A 12396-nucleotide genomic window follows, 5' to 3' on the forward strand; every position below is an offset into this window, starting at 1 on the left:
CTTTTTCTATATAACACTTTACAGAAAAAGTTTGTCAACCCTTGGGCTAAAATAAGAGCCTAATCCAGATCTAACCTTTTGTAATTGTACTCTGTATTCTTTTTTTCTAATGTGCCACTTAAAAAATATATATATATATATTGTGGAAAATGTTCAGCATATACAGAAGTAGAATAGTATAATGAACTTCTGTACTCTCATCACCCACCTCCAACAGTTAACTAATATCAGTTTGTTTCATCTAGAACTCCTCCCCTCAGATTTTCACAGCAAATCTCAGACATAATTTCTTCCATAAAAATTTTTGCATGTGTCTCTAAAGGGTATGGACTCTTAAAAAAAAGTGCACCATTCTCTACCTAAAAAAAAAATTTCTTTATCACCACATATCTAGTTAATATCCAGATTTCCCAGGTTGTCTCATTTTTTACACTTTGAATCAGAACTCAAATAAGTTTTTCTAAGTCCCGTTCAAAGTTTTGGTTCCCCCCTCTAGTTCTCCTTCTTCATCCTTATACAATTTGGAATCATTGAATATTTTTTTGATCCCTATGTTTTCTATCACATTGGTCAGTCCTCTGGATCAAGCTACTGAATGTATTCAGGCTCAAGTTTTTTGATGTTGTTTTGCAAGAATACTTCATAGGTAGAATTATGTTCTTCCATCAAAAGGCACATAATGTCTGATTGCATTTCTTTTTGCAATGTTGACAGCAGTTGATGCTGAATGCTGTAGGTGCCTTTGTTTTGGAATAGGTATCAATTTAGTGGTTTTGCTTTTGGAACAGTTCTCTCAGTAACATCTTCATTTTCTCTTTGATTTACATGTTAATTTGATGTGTCCTTATTTTGCAGCTGCAGCTGATAAATTCCAATGAACCTGGAGTGATCATGTTTAAGACTGATGCACTGAAATGCAGAGTTGCCCTTAGTCCCAAAACCAACCAAACGCTTCAGCTAAAAGTGACACCTGAAAATGCAGGACAGTGGAAACCTGATGAACTTCAAGTTTTAGAGAAATTCTTTGAAACAAGAGTATGTGTTTAATAATGCATAATTTGAATATAATTAATGAAACATAAGCATTAATGTAGAATGAAGAATAACTTGCTTTATTTATCCCTGTAGGTTGCAGGACCACCATTTAAAGCTAATACGTTAATAGCCTTCACCAAGCTATTAGGAGCTCCTACACACATCCTGAGGGATTGTGTGCACATTATGAAGCTGGAGCTGGTAAGTTACAGAGATATACATTTCCAGCAAGGTTTGTTTGAGGAGGTTAGACTTGGTGGGAGCAGTGTCTATTGGTTTTCACCCATCTATATAGTTTCTTCTATTTTTCTCTTAAATTCTTAAATATTTTTAACTTAAATTTGTTTATCTTTGAATAGGTAACACAATTCTGTTTTATCTTTTGAATTTAAAACAAGATAATATAGTGAGAAATTTCCCATCAGTTCCTGTCTAGCTATCCCTGTCCCCTCCATCCCTGTCCAACTGTCTTCTGGCCAACCAGAGTTACCATGGCTTGCCTCTCCTTCTAGAGATGGTCCATTCATAAAAGCAAATAGCATTGCTCTCATAAACTTTTGATTGATTGAGACAGGGTCTCATTCCGATGCCCAGGCTGGAGTGCAATGATGTGATCTCGGCTCACTGCAGCCTCAACCTCTGGGGCTCAGGTGATTCTCCCACCTCAGCCTCCTGAATAGCTAGGACTACAGATGCACGCCACCATGGCTGGCTTTTGTTGTTGTTGTTGTTGTTGTTTTTGTAGAGACGGGGTTTCACCATGTTGCTCAGGCTGGTCTTAGACTTCAAGTCTCAAGTGATCCACCCACCTTGGCCTCCCAAAGTGCTGGGATTACAGGTGTAAGCCACCGTGCGTGGCCCTCTTGTAAATATTTTAAATGAAATGATATTTACACATCCTGTTTTGTACTTTTTTCCATTTTTATTATGAGCTGGTTTATGTATAAATTTATAACATGTAATTTAAAAAAATCTGACTCCTCACCTTTGTTGGTCCTAGACTTTATGTCCTGAATAGCTGTTAAAACTGAAGTGTAGGCCGGACGTGGTGGCTCACACCTATAATCCTAGCACTTTGAGGGGCTGAGGCAGGCAGATTGCCTGAGCTCAGGAGCTCGAGACCAGCCTGGGCAATGTGAAACCCTGTCTCTACTAAAAATACAAAAAAATTAGCTAGGCATGGTGGCATGGCCTGTAGTCCCAGCTACTTGGGAGGCTGAGGCAGAAAAATCACTTGAACCTGGGAGGCGGAGGTTGCAGTGAGCTGAGATCTCGCCACTGCACTCCAGCTTGGGTGATGGAGTGAGACTGTCTCAAAAAAAAAAAAAAAAAAAAAGGCCGGGCACGGTGGCTTATGCCTGTAATCCTAGCACTTTGGGAGGCCAGGGCGGGCTGATTGCCTGAGCTCAGGAGTTCCAGACCAGCTTGGGCAACATGGTGAAACCTCGTCTCTACTAAAAATGCAAAAAAATTAGCCAGGCATGGTGGCACATGCCTGTAGTCCCAGCTACTTGGGAGGCTGAGGCGAGAGAATCGCTTGAACCCAGGAGGCAGAGGTTGCAGTGAGCTGAGATCATGCCACTGCACTCCAACCTGGATGACCGAGTGAGACTCCGTCTCCAAAAAAATCAATCAATCAGTCAATCTGAAGTGCAAAGTAAGAGACAGCAGGATGCTCCATGGGCAGCAGCTGCCTTCAGAGCACGGAATATCTGTTCTTGGTTTGTTGTTGGCCCTTTGGGGATTTCCCTTAGTTTCTGCACAGCTCAGTCTGCATTGGTGTTAGTTTTCTAGGGCTGCCACAACAAATTACCACAAGCTGAGTGGCTTAAAACAATAGGAATTTATTATCTCACAGTTCTGGAGGCCATAAATCCTAAATCAAGGGGTCAGCGGGGCCATGCTCTCTGAAGACTCTAGGGTTGAATCTATTCCATGCATTTCTCTTAGCTTCAGGTGGTTCCAGCAGTCTTTGGTATTCCTTAGCTATAGACTCATCACTGCAACCTCTGCCTCTGTCATCACATGGTGTTCTGTGTGTGTCTCTGCCTGTGTCTCTTCTGTTCTTATGAAGGACAATAGTCATATTGAATTAAGGACCATTCTAATGACCTCATCTTAATTTGATTACATCTACAAAGAGACCTGGTTTTCAGATAAGATCATATTCATGGGTGCTGGGGGTTAGGAATTCATGTCTTTTTCAGGTGTGCAATTCAATGCATAACAGCATTTAAAAACATGCCTTTTGGCTGGGTGTGGTGGCTCATGTCTGTAATCCCAGCACTTTGGGAGGCCAAGGTGGGTGGATCATCTGAGGTCGAGAGTTCGAGACCAGCCTGGCCAACATGGTGAAACTCCATCTCTACTAAAAATACAAAGAATTAGCCAGGCGTGGTGATGGGCACCTGTAATCCCAGCTACTCAGGAGACTGAGGCAGGAGAATCGCTTGAACCCAGAAGGTAGAGGCTGCAGTGAGTCGAGATCACACCATTGCACTCTAGCCCGGGTGACAGAGCAAGACTCTGTCTCAAAAAATAAAAAATAAAATAAAAAGATGCCTTTCCACCCTCAATATTTTTAGTGTTTGTGGTGGATGTGATGTCCGGGATATCAAACCTGGCGTATTGCTTGAAATGGAGGAGCATCTTGCTTTATTCACTGAACAAATCTTGGAGATCTTTCCATATCAGTATATAAAGTATGTCTTTGTTTTGTGTTGTTTAACAAAGCTTAGTATTTCATTAGGTGAATGTATTAAAATTTCTAAGTACTCCCAACTTGTTGGCCATTTTGGTTTCTTCTATTTTGCTGTTACAAACAGTGCCACAATAAAGAGCCTTTTTATGGATGTGCCAGTATACCTGTAGAATTGCTGGGTCGAAGGATATATATAATTGTAAGTTTGGTAGATTTTGCCAAATTGTTCTCCACAGAGGTTATGCCAGTTTATATTCCCACCACCAATGAGAGTACTGGCTTTTTCCCACATCCTTGTCAACAGTTTTATCAGTCTTTAGACTTTGGGTCTTTCTGATTTGTAGATTTTTAGGTCTTTTGATTTGTAGGAATTGGGTATGTACATTAGCGAAGTTAGCCCCTTGGGATATTCATTGTAAATATTTTTTCCTCGTTTTTCATTTGTGTTTTGACTTGACTTTTGGTAGGTTTAGCTATGCAAAATTTTCTTTTAAATAGTATAAATATATCAATATTGGTTTTTAAGTTTTCCTGATTTTGTATCATTGTTAGATTCTTCTCACTCCCAGATTTTGAAATAATCCTCCCAAAGTTTTTTTCTAATACCATTTGGATTCATTTTTTTAATTATTTAAATTTTTAAATCTATTTTTATTTATTTATTTTGAGACAGGGTCTCACTTTGTTTTGGTGTCAAATGTGAGGAGGTATGGATCCAACTTTTTCAGATGCTAATTTATCATATAATCAATCTTCTCTGTATGGGGAGATTTTGAATTCTTTCCTGTGAAAGTATGTAGTTATATAGATGGAATCAAGATGGCAGCTGATATATTTTTTCAATCTTACAGTGGTCTTTTCATTTTAATGTTTCTAGTGTTGATTTGAGTAACTTCAATTACCTCACTGGTTTTTTAGTTAGCGTTTTACTATACATATTGGGGCAATAGTATTCTTTTGCTAATAGTCTCAACATTTGGCTTCTGATCTAATAGGCTGTAGGAAACATTATTTATGTCAAAAAGAAATCCATTTGAATTTTTAAAGGAGTAAATATTTATGTGGCAAAAAAAGCACCAATGGATATAATTTTAAAATCTTTCACACAGTTTGACTAGTTTGTTTAGGGTAAGAGTTGGAAACAGGACTGGGAAGTCTAGATTGGCACAGTTAAGAAGGGCCTCGAATGCTAGGTGTTGGTCCTCAGTTGTGGGTGGTAGGGGGACAGCATATGTCACTAAATGTCACTGAGCATTTGTGAGCTTGAGTAGAACCATGTTGTAGGACCTATGTCTGATGGTGGTATAAGGATGGACTAAAAGACGCAGCCACTGGAAAGAGCTGTTAGGGGAGCACAGGAGAAGTAATAAAGCCCTGCACATGGTGGCCTCAATGAATATAGATAGGAGGGAACAGGTGTCAGAGATACTGCAGAAGCTGAATCCATAGGCCTTAGGAATTAACGAAGTGGGAGGGAAGGAAGGGGGAAATCTTACATAAATCCACACTTGACTTTTCAGTTAGCAACTTCATGTATATATTTGTTTTGAAAAAGTGTAGGTTATCAACTTTATGTTCTGTTAATAATTGGGTATGAAACAAAATTCTAACCTCTCAGACTTTCGTAGTAGAATATAATTTTAAATGTTTATATGCCTTTATCTTGATTTTTTTCCCCCTCAAAACAGTTCCCTGACCAGGCAACACAGCTGAAATGGAATGTTCAGTTTTGCCTAACGATCCCTCCCAGCGCACCACCAATTGCACCTCCTGGGACGCCTGCTGTGGTGCTGAAATCCAAAATGCTATTTTTTGTAAGTACCACCCAGCATCTGTGCATGTACAGAGCTTCTGAGGAGAAAGCCACGTGATAATAGAGCAACTTTTGGATAACTGCATAAATTATCTTTTGTTGCCAAATAGAGCCCAGGATTCCTTAATTGTCAGCGTAGATGTCATGACATCCTGGTTCCTTTAGTAATAAACAGAAATTTATTGAACCAGGTAATTGTGTAGCACAGTTGCATCTTAACCATAATATTCAGTTGTTTGTCACTTTTCTTGTCATGTGTAATTTTCTTTTGCTTGCTTATCTTAATCTGAAAGCATAGTAAATGATAGTACCTTTGATACATTTAGACAGATGTTTTATGATGTTTTTATTCTCTTTGTGTGTGTTGTGTGTATACAGCTTCAACTAACTCAGAAAACATCGGTCCCTCCCCAAGAACCTGTTAGTATTATAGTTCCAATCATTTATGACATGGCTTCAGGTACAACCCAGCAGGCAGACATTCCCAGACAGCAGAACTCTTCTGTTGCTGCTCCCATGATGGTCAGCAACATTCTGAAGAGGTTTGCAGAGATGAATCCACCACGACAAGGTACATGACCAGTAGAAAATATTTTATTGCATAGATGTTATAAAAGTGCTTTTGAGAGACACCCCTTTCTCCTCTTCTCTTCTCCCTCCTCACCTACTCTACCACCCAGTCATAGCAGTAGAGGTCTGGTTGCTGTGGCCCTCTTAATGTCTGCCTGTCGCTTTCTTCCTTTCTCACTGGTTCTTCATTTTTGTCCGTTTCTCTGCTGCCTGGACTTTTTGTTAGTGATTTACTTACTATTGGGACTGACCCAGTTGCTAATGCCAGAAGCTTGTATTTATAGCACACATTGCCACAAAGACCTAGGTTAGGATGATAGAACTTTCCATGGCTGTGAATTCCTGCCCTACCATCAATACCTGCCACTCTGTACATCACAAAGTTGAAATGCATGTTGGTTTCTCATATTTCATGGTTCAATCATGAATAGAAGAATATTATTAAAAGTTCTGTATCTTCTAAATGTTTTGTGAAGAATAAAAGCTGATACAAATGGCATTACTGCTTTTTTGGGCTTCTTATATAAGTGTCAGGTGGGTGCAAGTGAAGCTTTTCACCATGTGCACAATGAAGCTCTCAAACTGAACATTTCCGAGGAAACCAGAATGTTTCTAGAAAGATAAACAAGGTCCCTGCAATACTGTAGTAGCCTTCACTTAACACGTAACTCCTGGCAGTGCTAAATTTGGGGTTGCGAAATACAAAGCTCAGCCAAGAGAACTTTTCTTCCATTTTGCTCATTTCTAATATTAAGGAAATTTAAATTTAAAATTTGCTTATTTGTAATATTAAGGAAGTTCTCTGTATCTCTCTGTTTAGAATAGTTAAATAACAATTATGTTTTTAAATGAGGGAAAGTTGTTCTCTGAAACATTTTTAGGTACTACAGTGTCCAAAGTTTTCTAGAACTAGGAATCAGGAAAGAAATGATATATTTAACTATTTGTTTCCCCACATTGGATATGCAGGCGAGTTCTCACTTTAGTGTATAAGGAATACACTGGGCAGTAGAGAAGGGTGTGCTTCTTTTGTTGTAATACTTCTTCTACTTCTTAAAATTTTCTGCTTTCATCCTTTGACTTCTCTCTTCTTTCAGCTAAAAATAGGTCCTCAAGAATCAAAGTTTAAAGCTATCAGAATTCTCAAAGTAACAGTCCAGTAGAACTTTGATAATAAATACCATTCCTTCACAAGAAGATGGCTATCATTATCTTAAGTGTTTTTATGTATTATGTCTTGTGGAATTTAAAATTAAAAGGAAAATGTTTTGATCCAATTGGGATCAAGCAAGTTTTCCTGCCTATCAATAATGAAAATGTGTTTTTTAAAAAACAATATCACTTCTCCTTTTAAGAAATTGTTGAGATATTTTGGAAGTGTTTTCCTTTTTTATCCCCCTTGGACTGGGCAGACCTTTGGATTTCCTTTTCTTTCTGTACCTTCTCATGTGCACAGGATCACTGCACATCCTGCCCTTTGCTGAAAGGCGATGGTTCACATGAGGTCTTCAGTTCTCCCACTTTCAGCCACTGTATATAGTGTTAGACCATGCTCTAGAGGAAGGGATCCAGCTTTTGGTTTATAATATTTAAATACTTGTAATATTTACAAGAAGCAGAGTATTTGGTTTCTTTGAGCAAAGGGGAAGTTGAGGGGATGAATTGCCAGCACCCTCCCCACCCACAAATCTTGTTTTTGGATTGTTGGTGCACCATACTTCAGTCTCCCACCCCACCTCCCACACCCATCACTTCTCTTCTGATGAAGTGCTTTTAAGAAAAATCATTTTTGTATATAATTGATTTTAATGTTGAACTCTGGAAGTTGACCATTTCCTTGAATTTTGGGAGAAAACTCCAATAGATGTCAGAGACTTGCACTGTCCAGTATAACTGCCACTAGCCAGCATGTGGCTACTTAAATTTAATTAAAATTAAATAAAACTTTAAATTCAGTTCCTCAGTCACAATAGCTATATTACAAATGCTTAGTAGTCATAGCACACTTATACAACATTTCCATCATCACAAAAAGTTCTATTGGACAGCGCTGTCATAAAAATTTTCTATCTGGCCTTTAATGCAATGTTTGAAAGATACCACCAAAGTTGTAACTAATGCATAAATATAAACTAGATGTTTTTATGATATCCAAAATGCCCATAAGCACTCAGTAGCCTTAAAGCCCAACTTCAAAGGCTTATCTAATGCTACACTGTTTCTAAACAGAAACTCTAGGCATATCTTCCTAAATTCAGACCTAACTGGGACTTGCCCGAAGTTTCCTCCTGAGAAAAAAAATCCAAATAAATATAATCTGATACTTAACACCACAGCTTAATCCCCAATAATCTGGGCAGTTAAAATTGTCTTTTATTTTGATCTTTAAAGTTCTTACTAATTTTAGATTTAATTACCCCTTCCCCCACCGGTGTGTTAACATCATCTTACCTGTATTGCGAATAGCTAATGACCATTTTTCTCTGTTGCAGGTGAATGCACAATATTTGCAGCTGTTCGTGATTTAATGGCTAATCTTACACTGCCCCCTGGTGGGCGTCCATAGACACTATTGTTTTTAAACCAGGAAGGCTGACAGATGAGACAACAAAAAAAATCTGAATTCAGCCTTCAGTTTAAAAAAGGAAAAGGACTTTTTAAAAAAACTTTAAGAGCTAAATATTCTAAACTGGCAAAAATTTTCAGGGTGCACTTCTTTCATCAAAATGATCATCAATCTTTTGTATAATGAACTTGTATAGTGTGTTTAAATGGGACACATTTCAAAGGAAATAAATCAGTGTCCGTTTGCCAGTAATAAATTTAATATTCTGTTTTATACTATAAAGTTATGAAAATGCCAAACTTGTTTATTTAATTGTTTTCTTATGTTTTGGGTGTAATAGTCCTTTTTTGGTTTTTGTTTTGTTTTTTAAGGCAGGTCTGTCATTTTTGAATACTGTAAAACTGTGATAAACTTTATATTGAAGCTGTATTTTAATATGACCGCTTTGAATCCTTACATGAAATGTTCTGGGAGTTGTTATAAACACACCCCAAGGAAGCAATATTTAATAAAACTAGGTCAAAAACAAAACAAAACAGTGACACTCACTTGTGTGTATATAAACTCTAAGAGACATCTTAGGCCCTCCTTCATCTTTAACCTGGTGGATGGAGCCAGTTATTAATTTATAATAATACATGTCTGAAATTTGACCGAAAACATCATCTTTATGTCAAGGTTAATATATTTTCTTCAGACATTCCTAACTTGACTAGTGGTTAACATTTAGCACCTCAGTTGTCTTTCAATATATAGGATTTGGGTGAAAAATAAGGAACTTAGTCTTTGAGAAGGGACAGTACGTGGTTCATATTGATCAAGGATCCCAAATAATGCAATCATTCTCATTTGTTGAGGATGTGGGAACTTTTCTATCAGGAAAATTTAGTTTACAGAATACTTCTGCATACAACATTAATTAGGAAACAAAGAACTTTAATGCTGTACCCCTGCATGAAGTTTCTGTGAGCTTTCTTTATCTTGCTTATCTTCCTTGCCTTCCCCACCAAAATTGGGATTGTTCTAAACAATTTCAATTTAATTCATTGTCAACAAAACGATAGAATGTTTTGCTTGGAAGAAACCTGGTCCATTCCCCTCATTTTGAAGAATCCCAAATCCTGGGCCTGTCCAGGGTCAAATGGAGTTTTTGGTGTTGATACATCTCTGCAGGGTTTCTTTTTGGAGTACTGTGCTGTCTTTCCTAGTCAGTCAGGGACTTTTTTCAGCTTCAAAGAACATGATCTGATGCAAAGGTCTTCTACTGACTTCATGGTATTTAGGAAAAATTTTTAAATGATAATACCATGCTGAGTTATCTGGTCACTGTAATACTGGTTCTCCATTAAAATGTAGATGCTTTGTCTAATTCTACTTTAAGATGATTTAATTGAGCTTCTATAACTATCAACTACCAAATTCTAGTTTCAAGTGTCTCACTGCACCTATATCATATCTGTTCTCAACTTTGCTTGATTCTCCACTCATTTTCAATCAGAGTTGAGGCCTTCTTTGCCTTTCTTCTTTGTCTTATTTCTGCCTTCATCTCCCACTTCTCACCCAACTCTGCCACTGTTCAGGAGCAGTTGACTAAACTTTTATCCTTCCTTTAACTTAACCTTTTTATCCTTCTGTTTTTAGTTCTTACAGTGGTAATCACATCAGTTTGGCAATCTAAGATGTCTTTGTCAAGGGTCAGCCCTTTTCTATTTGGAGCTGAATCTTTTCTTTCATGTAGAAATCTACATGTATATACAAGAAATGTATTTTTATCTGCAGGATAATATTGTTTCAAATAATTTTATTAAGAGTTAACTTTTTAGGTATTTTCCCTTTTAATGTGGTTTTGAAATGTTAATTGCATTTTTACACATGATGCATTCAGTGGACGCTCTTTTCTCCTAATTATAACTCATCTCTGAATGCATTGTGCCAATCAAAAGATAGGATTCAGTGAACAGAATTTGCTTTTGATGCTTATTAAGAGTAAACCCATGAATTTGAATTTTTATATTCTGCTTGGTACTTGGAATTGATATATACCTTATTAAAGCTTGAAAACATTTAGCATTTGAATAGTAAGTTTCATCACAAATCATGTCTTTTGCCTCTTTTGTTACCCAGGTTCAATCAAAGGGACTGGATGTCCAAGTGATTTTCTCTAATAATCGGGTTGGGACTTAACTTTAAGGTGTTTTCAATGTGATTTTAGTATTTTCCAGTAATAAATAAAATTTATACAAAGTTTCAGAGAACTACCAACTCTCTCTAGTTAATTTTGATGAATATGTTTTCGTTAATAGTCTGGTTTAGTATTAATTTAACCTTGAAATAAGAAATTGGTCCTGATTTGCCATCTTCATCTTTCCATCTGCTGAAATGCCACTTCAGAATGTATAAAAGTACTTTCGGAATTAGAAGAAAAGTGAGAGCTTCAACAGAACATGTCAAGTTGTTAATAACAGGAGCTGAACCTTATGTTTGAAAATTAACTGAGTGAGTTAAGTGCAAGCATAAACAAATATATATGACTTTGAATTTAAGAGCCACTAATAACTGTGTTCTAATTAACACAGTAATCTGTTCAGCCAAAGGATACTAACAGCCATTCTTTCGGCTGTGGTTAATTTGATAACTTGAAGAAGTTATAACTTTGCTACCCTGGATTCTGATCCAATTTCAATATAAAAAGTTGTTCCTTTCATAGTTTTTTCCCCCCAAAAGAAATGTCTGTTACATTTTACCTTAATATTTATTTATCATCCAAGTGTTCTTGATATAAAATCAGTATACAGAAAATTTTAAGAGAACTTACATTCAAGGGACATAGAGGGAAAATGTTAATGTATATTTCATTGTTTCTTGTGGAATTTTTTTTTTTTCATTTGGTTTGAGAATGGACACTGTGTCTAAGGATGTGATTTAAATTTACTTAGGATGGAGTTAGCATTGAGGTTATTAAGGCAAAGTTAGCAGAGGCCAACCAGCACTGTGCTGCACAACTCCAGGAACTCCATGATATGCTCAAAATTTTCTGTAAGTTGCCTCCACTTCCAAGTGACCAGTGATTTGTTAAAATACCTTGCCCAAGAATATAACTGATTGGTGAAAGGGCATATTTAGGTCAATATAAAATAATAGCAAGTATTTATTGAGAGCTTACTATGTGCTAGGCATTTTCTTAATATTTCAATCTGTGTTTAATCCTCACAACAACCCAATGTGGTAGGTTATTGATATCCTCCTCTTAAAAATGACTAAATGGAGGCCGAGAGAAATGTAATTTGCCTGAGATCAAATTAAGGTTGCTTAAGATCGAACTGCTAAGAAGGGGCAGTTTGAGTCTGAGCTAGTGCTTCTAAACACTGGGCATTTTTGCTGTGAACCACAGTCAGGGGAAGGTTTAATGTTTTGGACTCTTTCCTCAGAGACTTAACTACACACAATTTTGACATGTTTTCCAAGCTCAGAAAGCTCACTAAAAACAACTAAAACTGACTTGACTTGTCACTTGGAGTTGACAATCCCAATGCCTTCTGACCTTTGTGGCACTTCTTTGGAACTTAAATCAGACTTCCATGTGCAAGGAGCACTAATTATCATATAACCAAGAATACTAGATAGTTATTGTCTAACCTTTGCTAGGTGCTTCAGGATGTCCTTATCTGGCTCAGATGTGCAGCCTTCTAGAATCCAAATGATGTGTTGCCC

General features: G+C 37.1%; 1 protein-coding gene across 4 annotated transcripts in view; it reads left to right on the top strand.

Annotated features, from left to right (window-relative positions):
• The window catches only part of MED14 (mediator complex subunit 14), an 87859-nt gene extending 76919 nt beyond the window's left edge, over positions 1-10940 (top strand). For 3 of the 4 annotated variants that reach the window (XM_037992896.2, XM_037992897.2, XM_073013793.1), the window contains 5 exons: positions 856-1035; positions 1129-1236; positions 5425-5550; positions 5928-6120; positions 8612-10767. In XM_037992896.2, coding sequence (XP_037848824.1) covers positions 856-1035; positions 1129-1236; positions 5425-5550; positions 5928-6120; positions 8612-8685 — 681 coding nt within the window. In that variant the 3' untranslated portion in view covers positions 8686-10767. Of the gene's footprint in view, positions 1-855; positions 1036-1128; positions 1237-5424; positions 5551-5927; positions 6121-8611 lie in introns of all 4 variants that reach the window. The other variant, XM_007991428.3, reaches the window with a different exon arrangement.
• Positions 10941-12396: the final 1456 nt, after the last annotated feature.

This window comes from Chlorocebus sabaeus, chromosome X (genome assembly GCF_047675955.1).
Source record: "Chlorocebus sabaeus isolate Y175 chromosome X, mChlSab1.0.hap1, whole genome shotgun sequence".
Classification (NCBI taxonomy): domain Eukaryota; kingdom Metazoa; phylum Chordata; class Mammalia; order Primates; family Cercopithecidae; genus Chlorocebus; species Chlorocebus sabaeus.